Source organism: Kogia breviceps, chromosome 2 (genome assembly GCF_026419965.1).
Source record: "Kogia breviceps isolate mKogBre1 chromosome 2, mKogBre1 haplotype 1, whole genome shotgun sequence".
NCBI lineage: Eukaryota > Metazoa > Chordata > Mammalia > Artiodactyla > Physeteridae > Kogia > Kogia breviceps.
In genome coordinates this window covers 150,523,478-150,536,565 of record NC_081311.1, presented here as the reverse complement: position 1 = coordinate 150,536,565, position 13,088 = coordinate 150,523,478, and the positions used below count along the sequence as shown (strand labels likewise).

General features: G+C 37.0%; 1 protein-coding gene across 4 annotated transcripts in view; it reads right to left on the bottom strand.

Moving 5' to 3' along the window:
• The window catches only part of ITPRID2 (ITPR interacting domain containing 2), a 39,841-nt gene that overhangs the window by 9,452 nt on the left and 17,301 nt on the right, over nt 1–13,088 (bottom strand). For 2 of the 4 annotated variants that reach the window (XM_059051949.2, XM_059051954.2), the window contains exons 10-16: nt 9,701–9,789; nt 7,124–8,332; nt 4,618–4,692; nt 4,415–4,542; nt 3,873–4,023; nt 2,748–2,813; nt 1,603–2,064 (exon numbers count right to left, since the gene is read on the bottom strand). In XM_059051949.2, coding sequence (XP_058907932.1) covers nt 1,603–2,064; nt 2,748–2,813; nt 3,873–4,023; nt 4,415–4,542; nt 4,618–4,692; nt 7,124–8,332; nt 9,701–9,789 — 2,180 coding nt within the window. The remainder of the gene's footprint in view (nt 1–1,602; nt 2,065–2,747; nt 2,814–3,872; nt 4,024–4,414; nt 4,543–4,617; nt 4,693–7,123; nt 8,333–9,700; nt 9,790–13,088) is intronic. The other 2 variants (XM_059051952.2, XM_059051953.2) reach the window with 2 other exon arrangements.

The window sequence follows — 13,088 nt, the reverse complement described above, 5'->3', positions numbered from 1 at the left end:
CAGTATTTATGTATTTCTTAACCATTTAACATTTATGAAAGTGTTACTGTTTTTATTAGGTTTTTACCTTTTTAAAAACATGTCACTAAGTTTTGAGTGTTATGCTTCTAATACTATTTTCCCCATAAGCTCTGTGTTTTTATTATACAAATTTGCATAGCACAACGATTTTTAGGAATGCATATATCATACTATAACAAAACTGACTATTTTCAGTATACTTCTCAAGCTACTATCATGCAGCTATAAATGGTGGCACCTTATACACATGAACTAATCTTTGGACCCAGAGGATCAATGGCCCATTTGAAGGAACATTTTAGTCTGTTGCCACCATTATTGACCTATAACCACTCAAAATTTGTTTTATGCTACTCATGAGTTAATTCTAAGAATATGTTAAGTTCACGTTACTGAATTTATTGGAAATACACAGATTAAAAAGAGGGAGTCACTGACACTAATTTCTCTGGCTCATTTTGATTTTTTCCAGTTCTAAATTCTTAGTTCTCAATACATCATACCAACTGATTTCTGTATGATTTTTCAATTGTTTCCTGAGTTAGTCTTATTTACCTTTCTACTAGACTTAAGCTTAAGGATTCATGTCTCATATCTGTTTTTCTTTTACCCTTACAGAGCAGGTACTCATTAAGACACTTATAAACCTTTTTTTTTTTTTTAACTTACGGGATATTCTTCTTTCTAACTATTGGAAAGAATTAATGATCCTTTTTTTATCATGGATTTTAGTATCTCATTTGGAAAGAATTATGAGTAATTATGGTTCTTCCTTAGAGTTACTCTTAATACAGGGAACAGAATGAAAAAAATAAATTCAACATGTGTAATTTTTATTCCATGCACTCTATTGGATTTTGCACCCAAAGACACAATGTGATTTGAGAAGACAAGGAAAAAAAAGTCATCATAAACATGTATCTATAGCAGTCTCCCTTTTAAAAATGATATACATACTATTCCTTACTACTTGATCCTAATGCCAAAAGCAACTATCTTACTAATTTTCTCAGTTAATTTTTGCCCTTGATTACTAATCTTCCTAAGTTTCTGCAGTCTTTTTGGTAACCTAGAACTATGGTTCAATATTTCAGGTCTGCATACTGCTAATCACACAGGGTAAACCTTCTTTTCATTTTGTATTTCTATCTTTGAACAACTTACATAATTTCCACATTTCCCCACCCACTAAGCCAAACAGCTCAAATTTTTTTTACTTCTTAAAATCTCAACACCATTTTTTATGTCAATTAACATTATTAAATGACAGCTTTTAATCCTGGAAGAGATCTAAATTATAATCCCTAATTTTACAAAGGTGAAAACAGAGGTCTAGAGAGTTTGTCACGTGTTCACTTATTTGAACCCTACATATTCCTTCTTCACCAGAGGGAATATAGAGAATTGCAATTATTTCACACTGGAGTATGAAATATGCAGAAACGGCATTATAAACATATCTTAATAGACATGAGTGAGATCAATGGGAAAATTACTGAACACAGTGAATCAAAGGAATAGCTTATAAATAATGTTCAAACAAAACCTACTCCAAATAAACTAAGCATAGATTTTACTCACCTCCTTTATGACTTGCTGTAACTCATCTTGCTCCACATTTTTATGCATTTCCTCAGCAGCTGGCAATAATGAGATTCTTCCATGCTCTTTCTCCACTTCAGATTTAGGTCCTACAGCCTCCGAGCCTTCTTCAGCTGCAACAACTTCCTTAGAACTTTCCATATTTGGAGGTGTCTGCACAGAGCCTGTTCTAGAAGGAGCAGTTGGTGTTAAGGCCACCGACGCTCGGAATACTTTCTTACTTGGTACCACATGGGTTTTGGGTCTGCCCACTGAGTCACTAGAAGGTACTCCAGTTCTATTGGCATGAGAGGGACCAGAACATACAGAAGATGACTCTGACGTTGCTTGGGAGAAAACAGATTCTAGGCTTTCTCCAGGAGGAATTTCAAATCCCATTTCTCCAAGGCCCAGACCCAATTCAGACTTCAGATATGACTGTTCCCGCATCAGTTCAGTGACCTGGAGATAAGAAAAACTATAATTCTTCTCTCTTGAAATTAAGATTGGTAGTTAAAAGAAGATTAAAATCCTAGGTGTGATTATTGCCCCAAATCACTTAACTTGTAAAGACATGATTCTAATGCATTCATTTAGTTACTACTCAATTACATTTGCAAAAATAGCAAGGAAAATTTAAATTCACAGAGATCAAGCCATAAAATGTGTAACTAAACTATAGCTGGATGAAATTTTACTTGGTCCCACACAGGGGTCCAAATTACTTATCAAGAAGAGTAACTTGTAAAAAATAAAATAGCTACTCATAATGCGCCCCAAATGAACTGATTTGCTTAAAAAATAATAAAAATCATACTTTTGTTCAAAAAGTAGTCATCTTACAGATCCAATTACCAAAAGGACCTGGAATCAGACTGTGAAAGCACATTTCCTGGAGTATGAATTACTTTTTATGATGCATTATTTTCTTTAGGCCACAAAGATAAATCACTTTTGCAATTAACTGGCTCTTTAGTGGCCAAAGATGGCAGTGGGCTTTCAAAGTGCCCGAGTCACTTCTAATCAATTTAACTAACTTATCAAATTCTGTATTTTAAAAAATTTCATCTACATTAGGAAAACTGTGTGTTTATAAAATATTATATCATTCCCTTCCCCAGTGATTTAAAAGGAAAGAGGCTTACTGGTTCCATTACATTCAATGGAGAAGGGCATGACAAGTTATCAGCGCTTCTACTGCCACACATTCCCTGAAAAAGTAAGAACAATATATGTGTGTGTGTGTATTTTTTCAAATTGTGTTTTATAATGAACTAATTATTGCTCTGAAGTAGTCCTTTATGTCACAAAGGTCAGCCTAAACTGTCATAGGATCCTATAAAATGTGTTACTGTGACTAAAGTTTGCATAGAAGATGTTCTGATTCTCTGCTCTCACCAACACACATTTCTCAGAATAATGGATCAAAACCTTTTATGGAAAAAGATATTCATTGACAATACAGGATATTCTTAGTCTATGCTATACATATATATGTGTATACACACACACATTCTTATTCTCCATATGTGTGCATATGTATGTGTGTGTATTCATGCATTTATTTTTAACAAAATCAGGTATGTTGTTCAGTTAACAAAGAGAAAATTCAGTATTTCAACATTTCAAAACAGTATACTCTACAACTGAAAGATTTTGGCAAAAATAAGAATACAACTGTTGGAGTTCAAATTGCATGGAAAGGAACATTAGGAGTAAGAACAGTGGTACAAAATAAAGAGAAACTGTTTCTTTCAATTCTCTTCGTTGAATACATGTTTTTCTGCTTTTACAAAGATCTCACTTGATTCCTTAAAAAACATAAAGAATGGAAAAGAATCCAAAATAAAGGAAACGTTTAAAGGAAACAGTTTTGTTTTCAAAGGCAAGAAAGGGGGAAAAGAAGGCTAAGTGAAATATATATATTACATATATCTGTGTTCTTCACAGTTACATGCCATGATTAACATCTAAATCAGTCATATGTTAACCTACTATCATTTTCCCTTTAAAATTTGTATTGCTCCTTATTTTCTATTGTTAAAAATTATGATTTTTCAATGTATTTCTAAATATACTAAACATTTAAGAAAATAATAATCACAACTTGCACATTCCACTGATTTGTGAGAAAGGCTCCTTAAAAACTCTCCATGTCTCTAATGCCATTAAAATAAGTGTTTTTAAATTAAGGCATTTGTACTAAATTGTGTGGAACATTATAAACAAGTCCTGAGTGAAAAACCTATCCACAACCCAAGGTAGCGTACCATGAGTGCTGAGGAGCGGAAGGGCGAAGGCACACTCACAGCGTGAAGCTGCTCCTCCAGCCCCAGCAGACGCTCCTCCAGCTGCATCTCTAGGTCCTGAAGTTCCATTCGGACTGAATTTCTCAAGCTCTGGAGCTGATCAACTTCATATCTATCAGTAGGCACAAAGTTTGAAAAAAGTAGTTTGGAGATTCATTGTTCACAACTCTCTCACAAGCTTTCAGAAGGTACTGAACTCCAAGTTCTATAAATTAGCACAACTGCGACTGCAATAGGTGTAACCACTGGGAGAACTGGTTTTTCTTCCTCTATCCTTGATTACAAATATCCCAAACAATAAAAAACAGATTGCAACCACTATCTTCCTCAATCCAACAAAGGCAGAGAAGTTTACCTAGCAGAACACTATGCCCAATTTTATTTATACTGGTTCACAGACTACATAAAGGGTACACAACAGTAGAAATAAAACCCAGCTTCAAAAAACAAAGTTAACAATGCTTTTTAGAAAGAAAAATATTTTGAGTCAGATGAACTTTTACCTTTCGTCCTCAGTCATATGATGATAAACCATGGTTTGCTGACGCAGCACTGCCAATTCTAAATCCATCATTTGCGTTCTAAACAAATTCAGGCTCCGCCTCATTACTTGGAGCTCCTGAAAAGTATTCTAAAATACAATACAACAGCATTAACTTCTAAATCACACAAATTATTCTGTAACACAATTGAAGTAAGAACTTACTTCATAAAGAGGTAGAACAGATGGTTTCTGAGTAGTGTAGGGAGCAGCAAGATCAGGTCCGCTCATCATAGGGCACTTCAAAAGAATGAAAGTGTGATTAGGAATCAATGTTAGAGGGACCACGTCCTAACTATCTAAAGTGTTAAAAAGGCAGAATTTGGGGTCTACATATTTTTCTCTTTGAGGCAAAAAACAAAAACCAAAACCACTTCATGTTATAAGCAGGAACCAAATAAATCAGTCCCCCACGCTACCCACTACTCCTATCTGTTTAAGGTATAAGTCAGTGTATTGGAACGGGAAAGAGGCAAAGGAACACAAATAGTTCAAACCTATGTCTTACCGGACCTTGAGAAAGCAGAAAAATAAAAATTAAAACAAAACTCAGAAATGTAGAAGCAATAGCAAATATCATTCTGAGATTACAGAAACTACTAACTTGGCTGGAGAAAGTAGCAAGCAATCATCACACTCATTCTTAGACATCTGAGTATCTACTGTGCTTCACTATTTTAGGCAGTGAGAAAGATAAAAGGAAGTAAAAGTCATTTCCAGCCTTCAAGTGTTCTCACGGTGTAAGAAAAAAGAAAGAGAAAACAGAAGTAAAAAACATATATATAATATTGGCTGGAGGCAGCATGGGGAGTGCTATGATAGGAACAAGCAAAAATCCAGATTAGTTAAGTGTTCCCGACAGTGGTGACCCCTGAGCTGAGCCTTGACAGTAAAAGGGACTTCGTCAGGTGAAGAAAGGCAAGAGCGGGGTGTTCCAGGTAAAAAAAAAAAAAGTAGAATGTGTAAAGAAACAGACACCTAGGGACACATGCCTGTGTAGAGGCTTGCGTGCAGTCTGGTGTGGCTGGAGCACACACATAGGGAATGGGCCTGGAGAGATAGGCAGAGGCCAGGTCATGAAGAGCATCTGTTTACTGAGGTGAGGTGGGGTGAGAGTGGGGAAATTAATTAGCTGAGTTACTGATGGGACACTGAAGAGAAGACCACATTTAGAGCAGAACAAGTTGGCCTAGACAGGTGCACTTGAGGGTGCAGGTGGACAGGACCCTGGGAATCCCCAGCTTCATATAATTGCAGCTGAAAGGTTAAATGTCTCACATGTAGATAGAACTACATTTTGTAAGGAGGAAGGAGAAACACCCACTTTCTGGTTAGACTGAAAATCATTAGGAGACAATCATCATGAGGGTAAAATCTATACTTAAAAGAAGGTATATTTTACTACATAGCTTGAAAAGTTCCAACTTTCATTTTTACTGTCAAAGTGGCTTCCTGTCTACTATGTCACCATGATAAGGGATCTATTATATATACCCTGTGCCTCTCGACTCTTAACTGAATAACCTGATCATTATATTACACTGTCATTTTCTTCATTTCCTCAACTGTCTATATATAAGTAGTTTAGAAAGAGATTTAGAAAGGAAATGTGGAGCTTCCCTGGTGGTGCAGTGGTTAAGAATCTGCCTGCCAATGCAGAGGACGCGGGCTCAAGCCCTGGTCCAGGACGATCCCACATGCCGCAGAGCAATTAAGCCCGTGTGCCACAACTACTGAGCCTGTGCTCTAGAGCCCACGAGCCACAATTACTGAGCCCACACGTCACAACTACTTAAGCCCAAGTGCCTAGAACCTGTGCTCCGCAACACAAGAAGCCCGCACACTACGACGAAGAGTAGCCCCCTCTTGCCGCAACTAGAGAAAGCCTGCATGCAGCAACAAAAACCCAACACAGCCAAAAAAAATAAATGAATAAATTAATTTTTTTAAAAAAGAAAGGAAACGTGAAAGGCAAACCAAGAGACAATTTACTTCTTTTCAAAGCTTATTTTGGAAATTATTTCCAGCCCACTAACAAATCTGAGAGCAATGACTTTAAAAGTGACAAGACACATAGACGGTTTTTATTCAAATTCATACTTTACCTGATTTTTTCTCTTCTGGGGTGGTCCCAGCCTTTTAACTCAGTGGAAGCAGATTAATTCTGTGCCAGGCGGCCAGCATCAGGAGTCGGCAGATGAAGGGAAAGCTTAGTCAGAGAGCAACGAGTGGAACCAGGAGAACAAACGGCGACACAGAAGCCAAGGGGAGGAAAACTTAGAAAGAGGAGGTGGTGAACACTGTCAGATGGAAAAGAAAAGGACAGATGGTACTTGAGAGCGAAGTTCTTTTAATAACAGAGACAACTTGACTAAGACAACGACAGTGCAGGAGAGGCTAAAGAAGGGAGGAGACCTAACGAGCAAAATCTCTTCTCTAGAAAGGACGGAGATTGTAAGCAGAGAAATTCACCTTGTTCAGATTTAGTTACAGCTGTTCCCTTGAGCTAGGAGGGAAGACGCTGGGAGGGGCCGGTACAGATAAGCTGAGGCATGCAGGAAAATGAGGCTGAGGTAGCTCAGGCCTGATGGGTCCCAGCTTCCCTGAAAATTAAGAGGTACTCAGACCAATAAAAGAAAAAAAGGTAAGAAGGATAAACTTTTTCTCATACCTGTGAAAGGTTCTGCAGTGTGTTTCTAATATCATGCAACACTCTTCGCAACTGCATTTCGATGGCAGAAGGAGGGTTCACAGAGCACACTCGGTAAGGATAGGCAGCATGTCTATGTGAGTAAGGACAACCGAGAGGGGAAGTGAAGGCAGTACAGGTGCTGCCTGATATGCTGGGGACGCTGTGAGTGCTCAGAGTTCTCAGATGCTCACACAGGGGCCCTTCCTGCCACTCGGAGTGGACAGAGTGAAGGGAGCAGGTGGACTGAGACGTAGGTGCCGGAGCATACGGTGAACAGGCCGGAGTCCTTCGCTGATGGCACTCCTCCAACCGGTTCACCTCACTCTGGGCGGCGGCTTCTTTCTTCATAAACGATGGAGCGATGAAAATAGTGGACTTAACTAAAGACTGACCATCATGCTCAATCGCTTCTCTTTCTAATTTCTGTTCCTCTTCCGGTGTGTACTTGTAAGTGAAGGAAGGTGGACTGCATCTGGTCTCTTTTCCGGGGGATAACCGAACATTGACAGAGGACACAACCCTTACTGGGCTCAGCAAGGTGGCTGGTAAAGACTGAGACCTTCTTAGAGGATAGCCAGCTTTTGCAAACAAGTACCTCTGTTTTAACAGATCTTTTGACTTTATCAAGCTACGCCCCACTCTTTGATTAGACAGAGTGCAAATCTTCATTTGTGCTCTTTGCAAAGCTGTATTAACTCTGTCCACAGAAGAGGGAGGCCCAGTTGTATTTTCAGCGCCCTTCTCATTGCATTTAGCTTCAATAGAAGCCAATGATTTAAGAATATGGTGGGTGGTATACTGGGCAAATTCACATTCACTGCTTTTATCCACATCACTTTCAGCACTTGCTTCCCTCAGTAGTTCCACCGGCTGTGCTGGAGACACATCCTCTTTCCTTTCAGTAATTTCAGTAACGTGATCCCCTGTACTACAGGTGGACTGTTGATGTCCTGTATTCTCAACAGTCTTGCACTGGGGGAAATCCTGGCCATCTGACCGTTTGTCAGCAATTGTTGCTGTCTTCTCTCTTCCCATCTGAGGACTGGTAAGAGACTCCTCTTCTGATTCATTAAAATAAGGCTGGTCTTGTGCTGTTTGTGTGACAAGGTCTTCACCAAATGATGTGACTGTTGTCTCACTGTCACAACTATCAGCACTACTCCCCATGGCTTGCAAGGACTCGTGAACCTGTGAAAAGAAAACAGGTAGAAGGATGGAGAATTCAAATAAGTAGTAGCACTAACAAAATACCAAACTGATACGGTGCTTCTATACTTTTGGGGTCTCCCACCTTGGTTTTGGCTCTGGTGCTGTTCTAAACTGCTTTCAGTGCCCCTGATCAACAACCCCTCCACTTTCTCACAAAGATTATTCCAGATCTTTACTAGTTTCCTTAAATCCCTTTTCAATACCCATCTCCTTTTCTTCTAACATATGACACTGACACAAAGAAAATGGACAGAAATTTCTTAACTTCTTTCCCAACACCTACAAATTTCCCCATACCTCTCCTCATCATTCCCTCTCCTCCATTCTGAAAGAAAACTGTATCTCTTTTCAAAGCTAATCCCTCCAACCTGTACTTCTGACCACATCCTCTCCAGGGCTAGGGTATTTCTCCAGTTTCATCCCAGATTTTTCTGCCTCAAGCTCTCTTTCTCTTAGAGCCCTTTCCCTTAGCCAAACAACTTCCCTAAGTCATTACTGGATGAAAAAGACAAAAAGACCTATAACTCTTAAGCTATCCTTCTTATTTGAAAAAACAGTTAACATTCTTATCTTCTCTTCATCACTGATCTACTCTCCAGTCACGCTTTTGCATCATTTAATGTATCAGAACTATATGCTCAACTACTCAGTTTCAGAATAAACAAATTCTCATCTTTTCACTCCAATGGCCACAGCTTTCCTTTTAAAAGTTTCTCCTCCATCTCCCAATTTTTATGCCTGCTGGATTATTCTGAGTTTCCTTAGAAACTTCTTGTCTGTCTACTCCTTAAATGCTACATTTCTAAAGGGTTGTTTAAGGTTCTCTTTTTCTCTTATTCCAATTTTCTTTAAAATTTCCTTACAGATGTTTTAAACACTTTTCATGTACATTCTGTGTACTGCACACATAAACTATAAGCTCGTTGGGGATAAAGATGTGCCTATTTTCTGGGTTATCTAACACACTATAGCATAACAGTCAGATAATATTCAGCAAGCTATGAATCCACAGTTTTAGTTAGTTATTAAATAACTATTGTAAAATACGGAAATACAATGATGGTAAAAATTTTTTTAAAAAAATAACAGAATAGGTTAAGGATTAAAATACTTTGTTTACTGGTGGTACAAAAATAAAGGAGAAGCTTTTTTTCTTGTTTCTCAGAGAGAAATGAAGAATTAGTGAAACCTAAAATTTGCAGTCAAACATCTGCATTCTAGAATTTTAGTCTTTTTGTCATTTGAAAAATAAAGATTACACAGATGGTCTTGAAATAAACAGCCAGTGAAAAACCACCTAAATATACAGAAGTTAATCACAGTGCCTACTACAATAGGAAATTTTACCTGAAGATGATTAAGGGAGAGGCAGTCTGTTGAATCTTCAGCAAAACCACTGCTATCAGAGTGCTGACTTGCAGTACGTAATAGTTGATCTACCAAAAGAAATTTAGTTATACAAAACTGCTAAATAGGACTTCAATGAGTACAGTATTACAGATACATGATTCCCAAAAGATATATGATACACAACAGTGATTCTTTCTTAGAAAAGTATACATCACTTATGCAAAATTGTGGCTTCAAAGCACAAGAAGTAACTTGAATTCAAACAAAACTGAATCAGATCAGAAATCCTCAGTGTTCAGTTGCTAATTAATCTCTAATTATAATGTATTTTGGTAAATCCAATTAATGTCTTAACCTTGGAGGACAAGAGGCTGAAATGAAAAATGGCTCTAATAAAAATAAAGTCCCAAAGTAAACCATTTTCATTATGTAAGTATGTGAAGACACGTAGTCGGTGAAATCAGAAGTTTAAATGTAGTGTGTAAAAACTTCTATTACCTTCCTAATAAGAAAATAAAAATACAATTAAGGCCAACAAATTAAATAAGTTGTATACAAGAGTACTTACATGTCTCTGATGTTTCAAATGATGCAAACATTTGTAAGTTATGAAACAATTATTTCTTAACAACTGAATGAAACTCAATCACAGAGGTTCAACTAGTAGGTAATATTGTTAATTTTACAACAAACTTGTTTATTTTTTGGCCTCAAAACTCTAATTCCTAGTTAGTATAACCTAGAAAAATTTTTTTAAAGTAACTAAAAAGACCAACTAAACACAGCTGGCCTGATCACATGCGCAACCACACTACAAGTACCACAGTGGGGGAGACTTTACAGCTATTACATTTACTGAGGGAGACACTTCATGAGATAGTCAAGTTCCACAGAACTTAAAAAGCAACAGGCTAAATAAAGTGTGTTTACCAAGTCCACATGCATTTAAGACTTGAATGACAGAAAGTACTTCATAATATGTTTCAATAAAATCCAAAATTAATTACAGGTTGCCTGACTTTGAAAAATATTATAATAACCTTAGGTTCAATCTGGAGCAACATGAAACAGAATAATTTTTTTCCCATTAAAAATTTAAAATAATCCTGTAATGTTGTTTTGAAATTAACAAAACTGCATAATGAAATATATGGAATTGATCCATATCCTTGATAAATCTAGGCAAATTGTAATAATTGTGAAAGTGAATTGGAATAAGCTGTTACCATAGGTACTGATTATGCATTTTATTATTTGAGAAAATGATTAACATGTCATAGGAATCATCACCATAATTATGTGTTTGCACGTCTTTTAAAAAAAAAAAAACTAGATTGTCAGCATTCTGAAGACAGGAACCTTATTTATTCTTCTTTGTATCCCAAGTACCTAGACCAAGCCAACAATAAAAAATGTTTGCTGAATGAATCAATGATAACTATCTCCTTAAAGCAACAATAGAATTAAACAGTTTCTTAAAGGATTTAGAAGTGAAACTGCCCCATCTGCTTGGGCAAAGGGCAGTTGCAAAAGAGCCCAGGAAGCCCTGACCAGCTCTGTTCAGGTTCTCTCCACTAAGATCTGTTTTATCCGCAGCGTACTACAGCCTATGCCGAGTGCACCTCTCCACGGTTAGCCCTGCCTGAATTCACACACATCAGGTCAAGTGTAGACTGCTCACGCTTCAGAGCAGGTGTCAAGCAGTGGAAAAGAACAAGGAAGCCTGGGTTCAAGTTTCAGCTTTATCATCATAAGCAATAACTTCTCTCCTCCAAAAAATGGGATAATCATTCTACCTCACAGGGTTACTTCAGAAACTAAGTAGAACATAGGTGAAACTGTTTTGTAAACTATAAATCACAACTGAGGTTCTTTACTCAGATGTTTCAGTTTCACAAAAACACAGTTCACCAAAGAAAAAGGTACAAATAACAAAAAATAGATTTCTGTCCTAACTGAAGAGATAAGGCATTATTTCTAATTAAAAACCAGGAAGTTAGAGCAAATATTAAAGTGAGAACAAAACAAAATGTGGAAATTCTATTTATCTAGTATTGCAGAGAAATGTAAACAGGACACCCATACACTCTGCTAGACGAAAGAGAATATTGAACGTCTTCAGTAATTAGAAAAATGTTGGACTGCTCTTAATATACCTACTGAATGTTAGCTTGTGACATGAGTTGAGTCACTAAACCTCTCTTCTTCAGTATGTAAATCCCAGGACTGGATTTGAGATTAAGATCACTGTAACTTCAGAAGTACTATTACTAAAGTGTGAAGTATTTTTATACATGCACTGTATGCATTTTTACTAACTTTGTGAAATGAATATATTATACCAGTGATTCTAATTCTGCCACTATGATTAATTTAAGATATTTGCATATCACATTATCAAAATTTGATAGGCTACTTTCAAAAACTGACTAAAACACTGTGCTGTTCTCACTCCCTCTCTCTCATGCACACACACAAAACCATTTTACTGTTACTTTATAAAGATGTGATTCAAAAACAATGTTACCATTTTTACTTATACCACCAGAAACAAGTGCTCCTACATAGATAAGAGGAAGAAACCCAGATGTGACTATAAACCACATTCCAGCTTTCCCACCACAGGAAGCTTACTCTTCAAAGATCTTAAAGTAATTATGCTGTTTTTATCCTCTTTTTGACACAGGGCAAGCTGCTTTTTCCAATGCATTCCTTGTCTACCTATCTAAAGCAAAGATTCCTGGATGGCTGTGAACTCTGCCTTACAGCTCAGGAACACATACATAAATTTATGGACTCACAAAGGGAAGAAAATTAAGCAGGAAAGTTCATTTTGTGTCTGACCAGAACTGTGATGACCTAGTGAGAGAGGAGCTCTTGTTTCTCAGTACCATACTGCAATAAAAGAAAAATTATATGCAAATTGTCTCATAAGAAGTCACTTCAGAGATCAGAAGAGAACAAACATGTTATTTCCTATTCTAGGAACATACATATGAATCTTTGCTTAAAAAAAAAAGGGTGGTTCAGCATGTGTAAAGTTTTAAAAATAAACACTCCTACCTTCAGTGGTCATTTTAACTTCCCCTCTCTTTTTCTCTAAATCTCAAAAGCTTTGTGACTTTAAAGATGATCAGACATGTTTTTCTGTTATAAGTTAAAAGTGAAAGAAATGGATTCAAAGGTTCTTTGGTCAATAATTAATAATTCAAGAGAAGAACAATGTCTGAGCCACTGACCTTTGATTTACAGTTTGAATTTAACTAGCTTTACCTACTGCTGAGAGACTGACTGGTGTTTTCTGCCAGAGGCACATTCATTTATTACACCTAGGAGTCGCATTTAAATAATAAAAACCCAGAGGTGGATAATACAAGTGTACATT